Source organism: Mesoplodon mirus (assembly GCF_964341445.2).
Source record: "Mesoplodon mirus genome assembly, chromosome: 9".
NCBI classification, from domain to species: Eukaryota; Metazoa; Chordata; class Mammalia; order Artiodactyla; family Ziphiidae; genus Mesoplodon; species Mesoplodon mirus.
This window is the reverse complement of record NC_138985.1, coordinates 104534995-104556099: the sequence shown is the minus strand read 5'-3', so window position 1 is coordinate 104556099 and position 21105 is coordinate 104534995. Positions and strand designations below refer to the sequence as shown.

The 21105-nt window shown below is 47.6% G+C and overlaps 1 protein-coding gene across 1 annotated transcript; it reads right to left on the bottom strand.

Annotated features, from left to right (window-relative positions):
• Positions 1-492: 492 nt before the first annotated feature.
• ARHGEF5 (Rho guanine nucleotide exchange factor 5) lies at positions 493-19219 on the bottom strand (the record flags this gene model as incomplete). The annotated part of the gene is made up of 14 exons (XM_082632802.1): positions 493-1429; positions 2148-2252; positions 3822-3892; positions 5300-5461; positions 6076-6233; positions 7377-7466; positions 7898-7972; positions 8217-8346; positions 8650-8802; positions 9327-9487; positions 14314-14567; positions 14778-14842; positions 15261-15312; positions 16117-19219. The coding sequence occupies 14 exons, from the start codon at positions 19217-19219 to the stop codon at positions 1272-1274; spliced, it is 4737 nt and encodes a 1578-aa protein (XP_082488928.1). The 3' UTR covers positions 493-1271.
• Positions 19220-21105: the final 1886 nt, after the last annotated feature.

Here is a 21105-nt window from a genome sequence, read left to right as displayed (position 1 = left end):
ACAACAGCGAGAGGCCCGCGTACCACAAAAAAAAAAAAAAAAAAAAAAAAAAAAAGATTATGCTACCACTGCTGTATGAGGGCTCAATATGAGAAAAAAAGGCAAAGGGTGACGTTCTTCAACTGAGAAAGGCAACCTGAGGGGAGACAGAGAATCATATATCATAGAGTTGGATGCGAGTCTGGAGGCTACTTGGTTCGATCCTGCATTTTACCTTTAAGGAAACTGAGATGTGGACAAGCTGCATCGTGGCCAGGCGGTGACTGGAGTTTAGGTCTCGTGACTTGGATTCTCAGACTATTTCCTAGAATCTAGGATTCTAGGACTCTACCCCATGCTGCTTCTCACAAAGAGGATGAAACTGTGGTAGTGATACCTTCACTATAACTCAAGTCAAAATATAAACTCATGAATGGTCAGAGTAGGATTTTCAAATCTACCTAAACTAGCTTAGACCTTAACTTGTGGGTTCAGTAAAAAAGGAGGTTTGAATGGGGTATTCATCACCCATCAACTCATTTTAATTCCTTATACAACCTCTGAGGCCATAACAAGCAGAAAAACTGTCAAAACTCTGAGGAGTCAAAGAAAGAGTTGACTACTACCGTAACCCAGGCACCATCGTGGTCTTTCATGACACCTAAATCAAATAGCCTAGAATCCTCATAGGATTCCACGATCTGAACCTTGTTCAGGGGTCTGGGGAGAAAACACTCGGAGAAGTGCCAAGTTTATTAGAGTGAGGGAGTATCGCCCTCACATAGCCACCGATCCGCAGGCACTGACCTCGCCCTGATAATTATGGGGTATCTCTAGGGTTGGGAGATACCTTAAAAGGTCACCAGGTTAACCCTCCCAACTGATGTGTTCATCCCCCTTAAACAGCTTCCTCCAGTGGGCTGAGGTCAGATTCTCTTTAACACACGGCCATGATGGAAACTCTGGTCACTGGAATTGGTACTCTGGAAGCAGAGAACGTTTAAGTACTGCAGGGTAGTAGAAGTAAAGTTCCTTGGCTTAGGCCCCATTGGTCCCTTTTCCTATGAGAAAAGGTTCCCAGAGTCCAGTGCAAAGTCCCTGAAAATCCCCCCACCAAGCACAAAGCACAAAAAAAGGAGGCCTGGGACTAGCGACTGGCAGCTCGGTGTTGTCCTTGGGTTTCAGAAGGTCTAGTTCCTGGTGCACAGAAGGCCTCTGTTGCCAGATTCTGGGGCCAGCCCTGTCCAGGAACATCTTGTCCTTAAGCTCAGGGGATTCCTCCCAGAAAACAGCTAGGTCTGCTGTTCCACCAGCTGTAGTTTGGCAGTCTTGACTCGATGGGCTTCCTTCAGGTTCCGTGCACGGACCTCTGGGTTGGAAATGAACTCCACTTGCTGTACAGGGAACCAGCCTTGCTCCCCATCGGAGAGTCTCACGCCCTCCAGCCAGCCTATGGGCACAGGGTGGGTGGGAAGAAGAATTACCTGGAAAGGACCCACAATAATTTCCCCCAGACCTCCTTCCCAGAAATTCTTCTGAACTGTAAGGCTGAAAGGACTGGAGAGGCCGCAGCCTGGGAAATCCAGCCGCCCCGTGCACTCACCCTGGCTGCTGTAGGTCTGGCACAGTCCACAGCTGCCTGCTCCTGAGCCTTCTCCACTCTTACCCGTTGCATTGTATTCTCCCCAAATATATGCTGAAGTTCTAAGCCCAAGTAACTCAGAATGTGGTCTTATTTGGGAATAAGGTTGTTGCAGATGTAATTGGTAAAGTTAAGATGAGGTCATACTTGAGTAAAGTGTGCCATTAATCCAATATAATTGGTATCTTTATGGAAAGAAGGAAATTTGGACACACACACACACACAGAAGGAAGAGAGAGAGCTTGGAGTGATACTGCCACAAGCCAAGGAAGCTGGGGCCACCAGAAGCTGGAAGCAGCAAGGAAGGACCTTCCCCTAGGGTCTTCAGAGGGAGCATGGCCCTGCCAACACTTTGATTTTGGACGTCTAGTCTCTAGAACTATGAGAGAATACATTTCTATTTCTATTGTTTTAAGCCACCCAACTTGTGCTACTTTGTTAGAGCAGCCTTAGGAAATGAAGACATCCACCCATAGTGTCCCACCTTCAATGCCCAGCCTGCTCCTCATGGATTCTCCCTCTTACCATCACTGCTTTGCTGAGTCACCATCACCACATCTGCCTTCTCTAGTGCCAACTCATCATTCTCTCGGGGTTTGTAGGCTCGAAGGCACTGTACTTGTGGGGAATCTTTGGAAGAGAAGAGTGTGAGAGAGGTTAGGAAAGGCAGGCGACTAGAACATGAGAAAGGACTTGCAGGGGGAGCTTGGGGGGACTTGGGAGAGAGAAAGTTTGGGCTGTTGAAAGTTACACACAAGAAAGACAATTGGAAAAGTCTTCATCTTCTACCAGGGAACAAAATGGTTGATAAGGAAATAGAAATGCCAGACTTGAAATGAATCAAAAATTCTATTTCCCCAGCGAAGATGGAGAAATAGGTTGTGACCACCTCTTAGTGACTCATTATTACAAATAATTGATATTCTGCTAAAGACCCATCTTCCCACTGAAACCTTCCCTGATTGTCCTCAGTGGATTCTAAACTCCTTTAAAGTGACTGTCTATGGCAAACTGTTTATCTTTTACCTAATTGTTTCATGTTTGTGTTCTGCCTCTCCAACTAATTTGCAAATTCTGAGTCTGTGACTCATTCTTCATTCTCTTCATGGTACAAGATGTGGGACTAGAAGAAACTTATCCAGTGGGGTTCCAGGTATGATCTAAGCAAGGCACTGAACACCCTTCCTCATCTATAAATGACTGAGTTGATCAAGGAAATGCTGGATTTTTTGTATTTCTATATCTTCGTGAACGAGGAGAAATTTCCACAGATTTGAAGCTCCAAATAAGATGCCCCAGAGTATGCCTGACCCACAGCCTTCTATCGTACATGGGTTTATGGCTCTTTCTACTCTACCACACTGCACTGGCTCTCTTAGAAAATAAACAGAACACTGCATTGTTATCTGTACTTATATTTCCAAAGCCCATCCATATCTGCCATTCACAAGATCACAGTAAAGGAGGAAGAATTATCTTGCCTTCCTTACCTACTGGGGAACTGAGGCCCAGCAGACGGATTGAACACTGAGCATAACTCCGTTTACAGCCTGGTTCTCCTACTTCCTTTTACAAAGTTCCTTGTATTTGTTTGTTCTTTTGAGTCACTAAAGGCTCAGTGTTCCTTTGAATTCAGTTCCTCTCGGATATGAATTAGAGAATCCTTGCTGGAGGACAACTGTGGGGCTTACATGAGACCGAGAAGTCCGTTCTTAGCATGAATGCAGACACTTCCTAATGTGTGTGCCTGTGGTTGCCCATGAGTACCTGGAAGCCTGGGGTAAAGGCAATGTCTCAGGTCATCCTGTACAGGAGGGGTTGTGGTCAGGACAAATCTACTGTGTTGCTATCCTCCCCAACCCCTACTCCAGATGGACTCTCTCCCCCTATTTCCCCAAGACCTTCAAGTCAGTAAAATCTAAATATCTATCTAATCTACAGATATTTTAAAAGAGCAAACTATTGCCCAAGGCAAGGAATGTGTGGTGCTGGGGAGGAGGCACTGCCATGGTGATGAGCAACTTTAAGCAGATGCATCTCAGGTGTTTAAGTTCCAGTGACCAGCCCTCCACTCTGAAATTCTGGACAAAAGTAATAAATAGAAGCCTCCCTGAGTTACTACCCAGCGTCCTAAACTCCTGCATCTAAAGGAGACTTCTGACCCCACCATTTTTCTCTCCCTCTTAGACCTTCACTCACCATAACACTCCAGAAGGTCCAACTCCTCTCTTGGCATGGCCAAGGCTGAGATCCAGCGAAGCTTTTCACTTCTAGAAAACAAAGCAGGGTCATAGCTTCAACTGCAGCTCTGGGGGTATAGGACAGGGGCCAATGATAGGGAAGGGAAGGGACCGTGGAAAAGACTTGTCTAGTTCAAAAAGTTGTCTAGTTCAATGATATCCAGGACAAAAGTCAATGGGACTCCACTTGGATGGAAATTTGACAGGATCATATGTTCATGTGTCTTATAATCCTTTATCTTTCCCCCTCTCTTTCCAAGCTTATCTTCTTAATGGCATCTTGTATCTTTCAAGTAGGGGCATAAAGTCAACTGTCAATTATGCACATGTAGATTTTCCATTTTGGGAAGTGTACTAAGCAAAATGTTCATCTCAGTTGAGATTCCCGCTATCACTTTGCATACTTTTTGACACTCTTCTGCCTACCTTCCTTCAATCAAATATCTCAGAGATGAAAATTATTCTGTAATCATGATTAGATCAGGGAGGTATATCTACTATTGTTTTGGTCATGTAATAGAATCCAAGCCTAATTTTGTAATTATCTGAAGGTTTTTGTATTATCTTAACCTCTGCTTCCAAACATCCTGGAGTAATTGAGAGCTGACACTATTACCGTTCCAGGAAGATGCTGCCCAAAGTGCTAGACAAAGAACATGAGCCTGTATCTGATTACTTGACTTAGGTGACATTTTACACCTGTACCAGCCCCTCCGTTCCATAAGTGAGCGCAGGTATTATTGATCCTACCCTGAAGTGTCTTCTAAGGGACAAAAATGCAAAGTGTCTACAACATGAGGATGTTCAGACCACCAAGTATCTTGTCAAACTTTTTAAAGAAGAGATTTCTTATATCTTTTATAACAGCAATAATAGCTACAATTGTTTATAATGGTAGATACCGTGTACCAGATTTTATAGGTATTATTTTCAATACTCTTCACAGTGTTTGTATGTGTGAATGTATTTTATTATTATTAATATTAAAATCAAAAATTCTCAACACTATGGATTTCTGCTCAGCAGAGGACTGGGTTGGAAGGTGGGAGCAAAGAAAGCGGAAGGCACCCCAGTGCTTGTCTTTTTCATGTCTTATTCACATATATGCCCCACCAGCCTTGGGCACTGAGGAATTTCTGGCTTATACACATTCAATTGTGGACGTCAGTAATCCAATAGACTTTGTCCTTCTTAGCATAATAGACGCTAAGCCTTGGTAGTGACCGTGACTTTACACCCTCTCCCACCCAGTCTCCTGTAAGTCATTTATTAGCTCTAGGAGCTTGGGTTCAGGATGCTCTATAGGTGCTCCTCAGTCCAGAATGGACTAAGCAGTACTGTGGCTGTTTTCTGGACACATTTTCTGCCTTAGTCCCACTTCCTCGCCAGGCATCCCTCCCTCCCTCCCCCCAGCCCCCCTGCCCAGCCCCATCTCACTGAGTCTCCGTGCGGAAGAGGTACTCAGCCTGGGAGCCCTGCGCATTGTCCCGCAGGAAGAGTCGGAAGAGGTTTTTGTGAGGTCCATGCAGCTTCATTTCACACTTTTCCCCTCGGACGGAGGTGAAGGGAGCGTGGTCAAATACCAGGAAGCGGCTACCCCTGCAAAATACAAGGCTTTTCAGCCTGACTCTAGGGTTATCATGCTTCCTCTACCCTCATATCTTGCCAATTCAAAACCCCTGGCCTTAGCATCTGCAGCCTGCAAATTCTCATAAAAACCATAAGATGGTGTCAACTTGCTCCTAGGAGAGATTTGTCAATGGCTTGGCAAAGCACATATCCAGTGCAACGGATGCTTTACCACTTCAGAGTTGAAGAAACAGCCAATATAAAGTTTCTAAGGCCCTCAGGACAAAAGAGTTAGGATCTGGAAGTGGCTAAGTATCGATGCTAGGCTAGTAGGCTGAGTCCAGCCCAAAGAACGCACAAACAGACTGATCTGAACATGTGATAAGCTAATTTGCTGCATTTTGCTCTGTGTCTATAACATGGTCCAGGTCCTGCCAGGTGATCTCGGGATATAATTCGGTGAGATCCCCTTTTTGGCTTTGGACCAGTTTCCTCCTCTCTGGGTCATGACCTGGCCTCCGTGGGGTGAGCCAGTGAGAAGCGTTCCTCTCTAGGAACATGACCCTTCCCTGTCCCTTTAGTCCTTCCCTCCCGCCTCCTCCCATTTTCCCCTTGTGCTCTGGCCTCCCATTCCAGTCACTGACTCTCGGGGCCGAGATAGCAGCAGACAGTCATTGAAGAGGTGCAGGTGGACTGGGCGTGCGCTCAGCTTCCTCCGCAGCCCTGGGGAGACACTGAACTCCAGGGCCGTCAGCTCCCCGCTCTTCACCAGCCAGCGGGACTGTGAAATGAGCGGGAATATCTGCAGAGCAGGGAAGAGAAAGAAGATGGTGTCACAGACAGGACAAGCATGAGGCTTTCTCCCAGGCCTGCCCTCCTCACCATCCTCTTCCTCATAAGTCCCACCCCCGACAATCATCTCTTTCACATCTTCCTCCTTGCTCATAACCCATCCATTTAAACTCTGTTTCTCTCGGAACCGTCTAACTACCACTGTCTACTGCTGCGTGGCTCCCATGTCCCCAGCTCAGGCAAATGGAAGGTGCCTATGGTCCATCCCAGGAGAGGGACTACATGAGAAAGCTCAGCCCTAGAAGCTAGAACTGAAGAAGAGATGGGAGAACCCAGCTGGGGCATGTGAACAAACAAAGCGGAGAACAGTATGATATGTCTCTTAGAAGTTAAAAGTTTAGGGTGGTTCTGACATCCGTTCTTTCTTCGATTATAACCAGAGACAGGAGAAGAGCAGTCGGAATCAGATGTGGGGATGAGAACAAAGAGAACCAGGTGGGGTCTGCCTAGAGCTGGAGTTTGGGTAGTGATTAGGGTGTTGAACAATGATTGATATGTAGATAAAGGATTTTCCCTCTCTTCTTGGGAGGTAAGGATGGTATCTGTTCTGAGGTGAAATTTGAATGTGGAACTTCTATTTTAAATTTGTATTTGGATGAGAGATTTTGGCTCTATATTTGGATTCAATTTTATACTGCTTTGGTTAGACTAGACGGAGACGTAATAAAATATTGAATAATTCAAGTACCAAAAATATAGCTTTATAAAGGCTTACATTGAAAAGCTCTCTCTCATCTGCCCAGTTCCCAAAGGCACTCTCTCCCCCTCAGGTAACCACTGTCCTTCATTTCTTATGTATCTTTCCAGAGTTTCTTTCTGTATGCACAAGCAAATGCATATACAGATTTTTACCCTACTTTTTCACCAAAGGTAAGATACTATATGATACACATAGCGCTGCGTTTCCCCTTTTGCACTTAACAACATATCATGGAGACTGAAGTCGGCATTTGGGTATCCCAGAAACAGGGCAGAACAGGTGTGCAGAGATGAGGCTAGAGACTGGGATACCGTGAGCGAGATGGTTCTGTGATAGAAGGTGACCTGTGGGATCTGCTTCCCGGCAGGGTGGGGACCCAAGGGACTAACTTACCCTGCACTCAAACTCGATCTTCTGGCTCAGGTAGATCAGCTCCTCCGTCCGTCGCATCCGCTGGACGTTATTATTGCAGTCTCGGATCAGCTGCGTGTTCAGCAGGATGAAGAGAGAGGAAGAGATCCCTGTTAGAGGCTTTGGCTTTGCGTCCCCTGCGAGAAATCTGGAAACTGGTTGTGATAGCTTTGGTCTTTCCACCAGCCTGGAAGTGAGCCAATACAGCAAGACACTGAAGCTCTAGGACTGTGGTATACTTTGTAGAGACCTGACAGAACATTCCTGGGCTGCGTGAAAGTAAGATTTAATCTGGGGATGGTGGTAGGAGAGCATAGCCCCTTGGCATGGAGTGTCCTTGAGGCTGTGGGGTGTGAAGGCTTGGAGGTTTGGTGGGTGCAGTGAGGTAGCTGAGCAATCCCATTACCAGGGGCCTGTACTTTCTGGAGTCATGGGCCGGGGCAGGGGAAGAGTCCTCTGTGAAGAACAAACATGGGGTCCGAGTAGGGGTGGTAGCTGCCTACCTCCTCCAGGGCGTGGTGTGCCTTCGTGGCCTCTGCTTCCTCTGAGGAGCCAGGCTGTGTTCTCTTCAGAATGTTCTACAGAACAAACCGTAGGCGGGAGCCAGATGGAAAGAAGGGATGGGCACACAGGAAGAGGTGATGAGGGTGGGTGAATGGAGAAGATCAGGAACAAAATTTTATCGGCAAATATTTCTGAGAAAGGAGAGTGGGGGTGGTGATACGGGAGACTGCTCACACTGTCCACAGGGGATGGGACAGTGGCAGGAGAAGGGATAGTCCTTTGGATTAAGGGGGTGGGCTGAGGTGGGGTCTGCTCTACCTGGAGCAGCAGCTTGAGACGGGTGATGCGCTGGAAGGGCAGGATGAGAAAGGACTTGAGGGAAAGGCGTTGGCAGATGGGGTCACTCTCCAGCTTCTCCAGGACCTCTCGGAAACTGCTGTTGCTATTCCTGTGTGGGCAGGGAGCCTTGGGTGAGGAGGGGTTGGTGAGTATTGGGGGACACAGTGAAGGCGTGGGGAGTGGGGGCTCGGTGGAACGCCTGTAGGTTGGGAAAGAATGGTGGGGTCCAATGTACAGGAGCCCCAGATGTGATGGCTGAGGGCGTCTGATCTGGAAGCGGGGTGGGGCTTGAGATCACAGAGCAGGCACAAGAACATGTGCACTCGGGGTAGCCCTCTGGGCTGGGTATTGGGGGTCTGGTGCAAGGTCATCGGAGGGCCCACGTGGGGACGGGATGGGGATCGGGTCTCACAGCAGGCTTTGGAAGGTGCGTTCCTGGTAGGTCTGGTTGGTGACATAAGGCAGGTAGACCCGGCGGAAGTTGGGGGCATGGCTCAGAACCACATCACACACTTGGAAGGTGAAGATGTTGCCCTCAAAGTTCTCTTCCAGGTCTGAAAGGAACCTGTACAGGATTAAAACAAGTCTCATCAGACTTGTGGGTCTCAAGTGAGGAGTCGGCTGACCCCTGCTATAGCTTGAGCTTGTTATTTCTTCCCTCCATTCGTCAATAACTTCTATTGACTGTCCTTAGCTCTGTGCTGCTCACCATGCACTAGAGTTCTCTCCAAGGCTGCTGCTCATTTGCCCCTGATCTAACTCTCTGGTCCTAATATCCCATTTCTTGCTCTTCTTTTCATCCTGTTCTGGTTTTCTGATCTTCAGATGTTTCCCACGTCATCTCCAATGCTCTGCATGCTCACAGCACATCCAAAACCTCAACCCAGGAAGCATTTCTCATTCATTTACCCATTACTGTTCCCAACCACCCACTCACATTCTCCTCTCTTTGCTCTCTCTATCCCTGTAGCCACTGGGAATCATGGAGGGAGCAATGAGAGGGTTCTGAAAAAGGAAAAAGCCAATGAGAGGTTTACAGACAAGAGAGTGAGGCTGACTGAGTGGTATTTGGGAGAAGGGGAAGCTCACATGGTGCTGACGTCACGCACATCCTGTAAACGAGAGAAGAGCCATTGATGATCCTGGTTGGAAAGGGTGGCCCGGAGCTGCTCTGAATGTTGGAAATGATCCACGGCTATATGTAGACTGCGCAGGTAGGAGGCCTCTGACACAATCAGCTCAAATTTGGCCTAGGAGATTAGAGAGGAGGAAGACTAATTAAAAACATTTATTGAATCCCTGCCGTATGTTAGCCACTGTGTAATATTTCAGGGGTAGAGCGGTTAACAAGACGGATCCTTTTAGAGCTCACAGTCAACACCAGAATCCAACCTGGTATCTGGGAGGAGAGAGTAAGAACCTTTGAAGCTGAGGGAAAAACATGTGCAAACCCTCAAAGGTGGAAGAGACAAAGATGCTTTCAAGAAACTCAAATAAACTGAGTATCCTTGGAACCAAGGGTACAAAAGTAGTGGCCGGAGATGAAGCTGGAGAGGCAGAGAGGAGGTCTGGAGGATTATGTAAAGAAGGTAAAATAGCTTAAGACAGTGGGGAAATGAAAAGAGGCTTTATGTATGGGACTAACTTGATCTAATTTGTTTCCTATTGTATAAAGATATTTCTGAGCACAGTATGAAGAAAAGATTAGAGGGGGCAAGAGAGCCATGTTAGGGAAGCATCATAGTAATTCCAGAGGAGAGATGAAAGTCTAAATAGCCATGGGGATGGGGAGAGGTAAGCCAATTTCATAATTATATAGGAGAGAGATTTGGAAGGGCTTGTTTATTTGCTAGAAATAGGGGCTGAAAGAACAGGAAGAGTCACAGCTAATGCCTCAGTTTTTGAGTTTGGTAACTGGGTGAATGACAGAGTTCCTTACTGAACTAGAGAACCCTGGAAGAGGAAAAGATTTAGGGGATGAAGGTAATTTGAGGTTTGAGGAGCAATGGAAGGAAGCAGGATGTTTGAGAAGGAGATGGTGCAATTGTGGTTTAATGGGAACAGCCCAGTTATTGGGAAGTTCCAGCAGGAGACACAATGACTCAGCCCTATTCTCTAGCTGGCCTGGTCATGCTCTTCATCGAAGTATGCAAGACAAATGCATGGACAGGAAAGAGAAAGAACACACACACACACACCGTGGTGGTGACTTGGATAACTAATGACATGGCTGGAGGCCGCTCACACACGACAACACTGAACCAGGGCACTGAAGGTTGATTTGCGTCCTGGCTCTAACATTCACTGAGTATATCACTTTGGGTGGCTCATGTACCTCTCTGAACCTCAGTTTTCTTATCTGTATAGATATAGCGACCCTCTCCTCACAAAGATGTTGTGACAGTCAAAAGAAATGGAGTCAGTGAAAGCACTTTTCCCCAGAAGTGCTAATTCAGGAAAGGAACATATGTGTATAAGTATAAAGGCTTTTCTTCTCAGAAACGTGAGACCAGGGCTGGCCTAGGAGCCCTGGTGGACTTCCTTGAATTCTGGAGTTGGTGAAAGAGAGCTAGGGTTCAAATCATCTGCCCACTGTTTGGTCCATAAATATGGGCAGACCAGTGATTTTCTAAATATCTTCCATATGCTTTAAAAGTTGAGGTCAGCACAAGGCCCCCAAGTGTGAGCTTCAAAAAACCTAAAAATGTATACCTGTTTGGCTTGGTAAAAGCACTGTTTATCCATAAGTCCTTAAGGCCAAAATTTTACTCCTTCCCACTTCTGAAAGAGGGAGGATATGGCACTAATGTGTGTATCAAACTATATACCAGATACCATGCTAAAAGCTAAATATGTGTTGTTTCATTTAAACCACACAGCAACCCTGAAAAGTAGTCATTATTATCCTTGATTTTTAGATGAGTAAACTGAGATTTAGTGAAGTTATATACCTTGCTTAATGTTACACAGCTAGTAAATGGTGATCCAGGATTTAAACCCAGGTCAGCCTGATTTGAAATTAAAGTAGTAAATGTTTTGTATACAGTGTGAGGAAATGTTCTAATCTCATTATTTTACAAGTAGCTGTCCAGTTTTCCCAGACTTGTGAAGAGACTATCTTTTCTCATTTGTACATGCTTTCCTCTTTTGTCAAAGATTAATGGACCATAAGTTTATACGTTTTTTTCTGGGCTCTCTAGTCTGTTACATTGATCTATGTGTCTGTTTTTGTGCCAATACCATACCATTTTGATTAGTATAACTTCGTAGTATAGTCTGAAATCGGGGAGCATGATACCTCCAGCTTTGTTTTTTTTTCTCAAGATTCCTTTGCAATTTGGGGTCTTTTGTTGTTCTGTATAAATGTTAGGGTTATTTGTTCTAGTTCTATGAAAAATATAATGGGTATTTTGATAGGGATTGCATTAAATATCAGCTCAAAATGACTTAAAGGCCTAAATGTAAGACCAGAAACCATAAAACTCCTAGAAAACATAGGCAGAACACTCTTTGACATAAATTGTAGCAGTATTTTTTTTGATCTGTCTCCTAAGGCAAAATAAAGGCAAAACTTTTTAAAATGGGACTTAATTAAACTTAAAAGCTTTTGCATAGCAAAGGAAACCATCGACAAAAAGACAACCTATTACAAATGATATGACCGATAACGGTTTAATACCAAAAGTATATAAACAGCTCATAAAACTCAATATCAAAAAAGCAAACAACCTGATTAAAAGACAGAAGAACTGAATAAACATTTTTCCAAAGAATATATACAGATAGCAAACAGGCACGTGAAAAAATGCTCAACATTGCTAATCATCAGATATGGAAATCAAAACTATAATAAGATATCACCTCACACCTGGCAAAATGGCTATCATCAAAAGGTCTACAAATAACAAATACTGGCAAGGATGTGGAGAAAGAAAAGGTAACCCTAGTACACCACTGGTGGGATTATAAATTAGTGTAGCCACTATGGAAAACAGTATGGCAGTTCCACAAAAAACTAAAAATAGAACTACCATATGATTCAGGAATTCCACCCCTGGGTATATATCAAAGAAAATGAAAACATTAATACAAAAAGAGCATGCACCCCAACGTTCATACCAGCATTATTTACAAGAGCCAAGATATTAAAGCATTATTTACAAGAGCCAAGATATTGAAGCAACCTAAGTGTCCATCAACAGAGGAATGGAAAAAGAAGATGTGGTGTGTATATATATATATATATATATATATATATATATACACACACACACACACTGGAATATTACTTGGCCACAAAAATAATGAAATTATGCCATTTTCAACAACATGGATGGACCTAGAGGGTATTATGCTTAGTGAAATAAGTCAGAAAGAGAAAGACAAATATTCTATGTTATCATTTGTATGTGGAATCTAAAAATAAAACAAACAAATGTATATAACAAAACAGAAACAGACTCGCAGATATAAGAACAAACTAGGGTCACCAGTGGGGACAGAGAAGATGGGAGGGGCAAGACAGGGGTATGGGATTAAGAGGTACAAACTACTATGTATAAAATAAATAAGCAACCAGGATATACTGTACAGTACAAGGAAATATAGCCATTATTTTATAATAACTTTAGAGAAAAAATATAAAAATATTGAACCACTATGTTTCACATCTGAAACTAATATTGTAAATCAACTATACTTCAGGAAAAAAAATAAAGTGGTAGACATTTTTTGATTGATTACTGTGTACTAGGAACTTATCTTTTTTAAAATATTTTTTTAATTGAAGTGTAGTTGATTTACAGTGTTTCAAGTGTACAGCAGTGATTCAGTTGTACCTATATATATATACATGCACATACAGGTATATACACATATATACTCATACACACACACATATATATATATATTCTTTTACAGATTCTTTTCCATTATAGGTTACTATAAGATATTGAATATAGTTCCCTGTACTATACAGTAGGTCCTTGTTATTTATCTATTTTATATATAGTAGTGTGCATCTGTTAATCACAAGCTCCTAATTTATCCTCTCTCCCACCCCGGGTAACCATAAATTTGTTTTCTATGGCGGTGAGTCTATTTGTATACATATACCACATCTTCTTTAGCCATTCATCTGTTGATGGACAGTTAGGTTGCTTCCATGTCTTGGCTATTATAAATAGTACTGCTATGAACAGCAACTTACCTTTTTTTGATTCGCCCAGTAGCTCTTTGCAACCCAGTTTTACAAATGAGGAAACAGAAACTTAGAAAGATTAAGTAATTTAGCCAAAGTTAAATAGCTAGCAAATATTAAAGTGAGCTTCATATCCAGGTTATTTAAGCCAGAACCTAAATACTTAAACATTGTTCCATAATGCCTTTCCATCGTGCCATACTGTCTTCCCAGGAAGAAAAGTTTTAACCCATATTTTAGATTGATTATTAAGATAAGCTCTCCAAGTAAAACATATTAATAGTAGTAACTTAACATCAGACCAACAGCCTTTCCTATAGTCTTGCTATTGGAAGTAAGGACCAAGCAGAGACTGATGGTCATTCAAAAGCCTCTAGAAGACCAAAGTCACAGGACAGCTGCAAGGGCCACTCTTCAAGGGACCCAACAAAAAGCCCCTGCATGCTCCTTGGTTGAAGAGGAAAACTTTAGTGTAGGCTGAAACCCTGGTTGAAGAAGGAAAGTTTAGTCTAGCCTGAAGCTAGACTAACTAGATTAACTAGATTAACTCCACACTCCTCCCAACAAATTCAGGGGCACGGCCACTTTGTAGGAGCTCAAACCAATAACAGGGAGGAGTTCATGGGCAATGGCATGAGGAGGTGGGAGGAGGGAGAGCGGTGACATTCAGAAAGCAACTCAATGGGGATGACTCACTGTCACGGTGTGCACGTGTGCGTGATGAATACGTGTGTGCGGTGAGTATGTGGTAGGGACAGCGTGCTCCTGGTGGTGGTGGGGGTGGGGGTGGGGAGCAGGAGATAAGGACGAGAGCAGTGAGCCTTTGCTTTCCCTCCTGTAGCCTCTCCCCCTGCCCCACCCTGCCCTGCTAGGTACCTCCTGGAGTTTTTGGTCTTCGTGGGTCATGGAGAGCAGCACAGTGCTATTGCGCACCACGGGGATTTCCTGCCAGAGGGAGCCACTGGAGGCCATGGAGAGGCGTTGCAGGTAGGACTCCGAGGACACCAAGGCCTTTCGGGGCTGCCGGGGGGAGGCGGGCTCCGGTGCCTCTGTCAGGCTGTCCAGCCGCTGCTGGCTCTGGATCTCCTTGTTCAGAAACACATCGCTGTACTCCTGGTAAAGCAGCTGAGCTACAGGGGTGAAGAAACATGGGGGAGGGAGGGAATTAGGGAGCTGCGGAGTTGAGGCACACAAACAGAAGCCACCAAGCTGCTTCTGGCTCTCCGGGCATCTCTCTCTCCCTAAAGATATCCCCGGCCCACTGCTGATAGCCAGGAATCCCTCTCCGGTCTTGGGCAGAACACGCATGTGGGTCCACAGTTCTGTTTCAAGGTACTCACAGGAATTGATGAGTTTGGAGCAACGTCTTGAAAAGCCTCCCATCACCTCCTTTGGCTTTTTCTCCCTGTGGAGTCAAGAAGGGCTCCGTGGTGCTTGCTGGCCTTCAGACACGGAGAAGCCCCAGGTGACTACAGATAAGACAGTCTCTAACCACTGAATGTCAGGGCCAAATCCCCTGGAGAGGCAATTTGTAGCCTGACCCACTTTTGGGTAGTTTGAAGCTTTTTTGGATGTCAAGCTTTTTTTACGGGGGTGGGGTTTAGTTCATGGGGCCAAATGGCCTATACAGGGATGGGAGATTTGGACTCAGTTGATGGAAACAGATAAAATGTCTCCCTACACCCTGGAAACCTGGGGTCTGTCTCTTCCCCTCCTTAACCCTGGAAAAGACAGGGTCCCAGAACCTTTGTCAACTAATGAACGTCTCAGTATCCTAAGAAAAAAGAGTAAAACCGTATCCATTAGGAGAGAGGGTGACTCACCGAAAAACAATGGCGTCTGAAAGGCTAGGGGATTTTTCCACGGCTGGACCTCCTGTGTCGGAAAACGGAAATGGAAATGAAACTGGGACTTCAGAAGGGGCATTCAGAGAGAGCCAAAGAACATAAGATCTAGAGTGGGAGACGCAGGCATCGGTGTGGGGCATGGGGGGTGGTAGGTGGGTAAAAGGGCTCAACTGGGAACCCGTGAGAGAGGAAAGTGCTGAAGTCGAAAGCATTTGAGGATAATAGTACCAGGTCAGTCCCCGTCCCTCGTTTCAGAATATGAACTGGACAAGTAGAAGATGCCTTCTCTTCTACTGGAAGGACATCAAGCAGGTCTTTGTAACTGGAAAGTAGTGGCAGAATGAGGGGGGGAGGTCCAGAACAATCTTGGGGAAAAGAGATAACACAATAAAAGCACACCATGGGGCTTCCCTGGTGGCGCAGTGGTTGAGAGTCCGCCTGCCGATGCAGGGGACGTGGGTTCGTGCCCCAGTCCGGGGAGATCCCACATGTCGCGGAGCGGCTGGGCCCGTGAGCCATGGCCGCTGAGCCTGCGCGTCCGGAGCCTGTGCTCCGCAATGGGAGAGGCCACAACAGTGAGAGGCCTGCGTACCGCAAAAAAAAAAAAAACAAAAATAAAACCCCACACCATGGTTGGGTGATGGATGGAGATAGAGGGGAAGGAGAAGAAAAGGCAGCACCATGAGCTCAGAGAGGGGCTCAAGGACTTTCCTCTGCGTTGGGGCTGTGTATGTGGGTGAGCGAAGCCAGAAGGAGGCTGGGGGACAGAAGGGAGAGCTGGAGAGAGCTCGGCCCGACACGCGTGTCACCGCGGTCCTCGCCGCTCACTCACCTGAAGAGCCCTTGGGTAGGATGGAGGGTCTGCGCAGGCCCTGCCGGTGCCAGTCCTTCTGCTTACTCGACCCCTCAATGGGGACCCCCGACTGTCCACTGCTGCCCTCCGCTGGTCTCCCTGGGTCCCGTCTGTGAGGCCAGCTGGACGCCTTCTCCAGCTGGGGATGGCCGAGCTTTTCTGGCTGCCTTGCTCGGCCTAGATCCGACCTCCTCAGGCCACTGGCTCCTTCCTGGGGGGCTGTTCTTCTGAAAGATCTTCTGGCAGGGACTTCAGACTCTTCTGAGATGGGTCCCTGGACCGCCAGAGTCCAGGGGGTGGTCAGGAAAGGGGGGCTTACAAGATCTGTCATGTTACTGAAAGCCATGCCAGGGGGCACCTCACTCTTACTCCTACCGGCGGAAGGTGAAGAGTCTGTCGACCTGCCCGTGGCCGGAGGCCAGGAGACACGTCCCGCAGCATGGGGAGTGGAGACGGTCCACTCTTGACAAACTGGCCTGGTCCTGGCCTGACCCCCTGAATTTCCGAGTTCCCCCTGAGTGTGCCTGCTCCTCTCCCTGGGCTTTGGGGGCAACGGTGGTGGTTCAGGAGGAGGGCTCACGACAGGGACCGGCGGGAGAGGCTTGTAGATCCTTGAGCTCCGCAAAGAAGAAACAGGAAAAGGGAGTGGCTGAGACAAATCGGGGGTTGGGGGCAATGGCTTGTTGTACCTTTGTCTGGGAGAGACAGAGGTCTGAGCATGGTCGGGGCTGTCCGGGGTGGAGGGCAGGGGTCGGTGCTGCCTTGCCACAAGGGGGTCAGGAACTCGGGGCAGTGGGCCTTTGGGGTGGCCGTGTAGCCCTAAACCTCGGGCCAGCAGAGGAGGATGGCTGTACCGTCTCGGCGTGGGGACCATGGCAGAGCGAAGGCCATCTCCCTCCACCATGGAGTGGACGCGCCTCTTCTCTGGGGCAGGAGGGGGTGGAGGCTCACGGCTCCTCTTATCTACAGAGACGGCGGGTGGGGAAGGGCCACGGGCAGGAGATCCTGGGGCAAACGCTGAGGGATGTGTGGAGGCCCGCGGTTGACTGCTTGGGGGGCTGCCAGGCCTTGCTGGATTTGAGGCCAGTTCTTGAGAGTCCTGCCCTGGAGCGGGGAGTGAACTTGAGGATTCCGGAACGACGACACAGTCCCTTCCGCTTCTCCTGCCCCTTCTTGGGATCACAGAGCCATAGATGGCAGCTTTGGGGGGTCTCTGGGGCAACTCTGAGTGGGAGGAGGAGAGTGATACTCCCGCCAGGTCCGGAGTCGGTTCTGTCCCATGAGAGCCCGGGAAGGAGTTGCCCCTCGGGTGCTGGGCCGCCCCGGTTTGGTTGCCTGGGGGACCGTGAGGGCTGGCCTGGCCTGCTGAGGGGAAGCCGTGGAGGGCGGCTGCAGGGCTCTCAGAAGCCCCACAGGGAGAGGGGCTGTCGGTGGGTCGAGAGGCTCTGGAGGTTTCTGGAGAACATGCAGCAACCGAGGGCTCCCTCCTGGGGAAGGCGACTTGGGGGCCGGCAGAGGATGAGGCAGGCATGCCGGGGGAGACTTCAGGAGGGCTGGGAGGGGCTGACGCTGCTGTCCTTGGAGGGGTCACAGAGACCCCCTCCTCTCCCCGGCTGGATGCCGTCCCTTTCCCCAGCTCAGAGCCCACTTGCTGGTTGTACTGAGCTGTTTCTTGGTCAGGCGACTCCGTGGCAGGAAAGGAATGAGGTAAAGAAATGAACTGCTGGGACCATCCTACTAGCTCCAGGGTAGGAGTCAGAGCTACAGGGGACGGTTCCTCAGCCCTCGGCTCTGTCTGAGTCCCGGGGATCCTGGCTGTGGGACAACGGGCATCTGGAAACAAGTCATAGGGAGAAGAGACCTCGGGGGCTACCAGAGCCAGTGTGGCAGGAACATCACGCTCTCCTCCTTCCTCTGTATCCCTCTCTTCTCCCCCACCCCCCAGGGTGTCCCCATGCCCACCGCCAGGCTCCTCCTCACTTGACCCTGCCTTCTCCTCCTGCCCCTCTACTGGCATCACTTTCCCCTGTAGACCCTGATCTTCTTGCTTTAGAGTGAGTTTCACTGATTTCCCCACTAAGCTTTGATTCTCCTCGTACTGAGCATCCACCTCACTCTCCTCTGGCCCTGTCAACTCCCCGCTTTTCTGTTCCCCTTGTTCTAGATCCCTGTGGCCCTGAGTCCTCCAGTCCCACGCACCAGAACTCAGACCTCCCACTTCCCCACTATGGCCCTTGCTTTCTCCTTGTTCCGCAAGCATCACATCATCTTGAATCTGCTGCTGTTTTTGTCTCTGTTCTTCCTCTGTGCCGTTAACCTGCTCTCCCATCTGCTGCCCCGAAAGCCCGTCAGAACAAACATCCTCCCACAGAGTTCCCTCCCCCTGAAGTCTCTCTTCCTCTTGTCCCTGTCCCTCCAGCTCCTCGGCCTTCTGGAGACACACGGCCCCTTCTCTCTCTGGACTTTCCTGCCTGGCAGGTCCACTTTCGGAGTCCTGTGGCTGGTCGGTCTCTGCAGGCTGCTCTTCACAGCAAGGCCCACATCTGGTCTGGGCAGAGGTGTCTGGGGAACGTTCCTCCTCTTCTTCGGCTTGTCCGGTTTCCAATATCAAAGCAGTGAGTTCTGGTTTAAATTCCACCTCCATGCTGCTACCCAGTTCACTGGATATTGAGGCCGTGTCTAGATATTCACCCTGGTTGGGGCAGGCCCAGAGCTCCGGGGGAGCCGGCGGCCTTGCCTGTCTATCAGCCGGGCACTGGGGCCCTGCCTCCTGGTGCTCTGGAGGGTCACAGGCCTCAGCCATCAGGTTTTCCTGGTTGGTCTCCACATCTGCAGAGGCTTCGACGGGAAAAGAGGTCATGCTCTCAGGTGCACAGTCATTCACATCCCTTACGTGTCTCTGCTGGGTCTCCAAGAGCCCGTGTCTCTCTGCCCACTGATAGGATGCGTCCTCGCCCTCTTCAGCTTCAGGCTCCAAGGCAGGGGTCCGCCTGCTTCTCATGGGAGCTGCCAGGATAACAGTGAATTCCACTCTGGCAGGAATGGGGGTCGCCGCTCCGTGTTGGGGCCCCTCGGCCTCCATCAGGGCTGAATCCTAAAGAGGAATAAGAGACAAACTTTCTATCCCCTCTTCTGCTTTTATTTATCAGAGAAACAGACCATAAAGAACAAGTGTGTGATGATTTCTTTGGTTCCATTTACTGTCATTCTTTGAGACAAAAAGTACTTTGCAAAATACGCAAGAGCCTCTATAAAACTTGTTACTGATTTAGTCCTTTAATAAATATTTACCAAGTGACCCTCTCAGTAGTGCACAAGGCAAACAAAGACTGTCCTCATGGAGCCTGCAGTCTTGTGGGAGAGACAGATGATAATTAAATTAGAGCACAAGACCGCTGTCAAAGGGCACCAAGCATTCCCAGTGGTCATTACCCTCTAGATTGTGTTATGTCATAGTGTCTCCCTGTCTACTCTCTGGGCACCAAGAGTGACTCAGGTCCATATAACTCCCAGATACTCTGAGTGACACACCCTAGATCTAAGAGCCCAGAGAAGCAGTGTCTGGAGGGGTATCCTCCACCTAAGCTGCTGAGGGGACTAAAACAGGTCTGGCCATTATGGCCAGTGCCTGAGGTACTACAGCATCGTGTAATCTCCTTTATAGAGGGTCTGGATTTCATTCATCTTATTTTCCACCATGTCTGGCAGAGCCTGTAACTAATTAACAAAAAAAATTGTTTTTCAATTATAGAGGCAGCTGTTGGAAAGTGGAATGATAACTAGACTTGTTAGATGAGAACCAGAGCAGATGCAATGGGTACCCACTTCAATGAGGCCCATCGAACTGTGTACCCCTCACTATCTTACTCTCCCGTTCCCTCCACCAACCGTGTGAACTCTTCTCGTGACTGCCCACGTTATTGACCTTCCACCTCTCTTTCCCACCTTGCAAAGAATTTACAAACCAGCGGAGAGGAACTACTTCAGTTTCTTGCAATTCAGAGAGACCCACACTTCACTGTGTCCACCTTCCCCCTCTGACAATGCAAGAGCATCCCTCCTCTCTAAGTGCCACCTTCTTTAGCCTGCCTTTTCAGGACCTGATGCTATGGATTATCTCATTCGTTCATACCTTCACCTTCTTTGTTGGAAGCATCCCACCAGAATTTAAGCATGTTCATGTCTTTCTCATCTTTCCAGTGTGTAAATGGAATTCTTCACATCTGCTGTCTTCATATCCTCACATCTCACCTACCTCTAGCTGAGCTTCAATAGCACCACTGTGCCCATCTCTCCTACAATCTTAACTTGTTAACTCCAAACAAGACTCTATGGACGCTTATTTTGGTGGTTCTTGCCAGCATGACACTACATTGGACACAAATTTGATATTAGAAATACTCTTTCTTGTTACTTGTGAGACTACATTTTCCTGATGTAACCCCTTAAGTGTTCCCCAATCCTCTAACTGGGTTACTGTGCTACTCTTTGTAGCACTTATTAACCAGAGTTCACTTTACTTCTCCTTTGTAGCATTTATACAATTATAATTATATAGTTACGTGCGTATTTTGATTTATCATCTGTCTCAAACAAGAGGCGGTAAGCTTCACGAGGTCAAGAACAATACCTGTCTTGTTCAACTGTCTACACCTAATACACAATACCTGGCCCATAGTAAGCACTCAATAAATATTTTTCCATCACAGAATAAAATTCTTATTTCCCTCCTGGCCCGCATTCCCCATATCTCATCAGTCACCAAGTCCTATGGACCCCGCCTCTTAAGTATCCCTCAAGTGTCCACTTCTCTCCATCTCTGCTGCTACAGCCTGGTCCACCCTGCTGCCCTTTCGTACCCAGGCCACTGCACATGGGGCACAGCTGGCCGCTGGCCTCCACACGGCTTCTCTTCCCCTATTTCCAAGGCATTCTCGCCCCAGCACCTGAGTGATCCTTAGAAGCCCC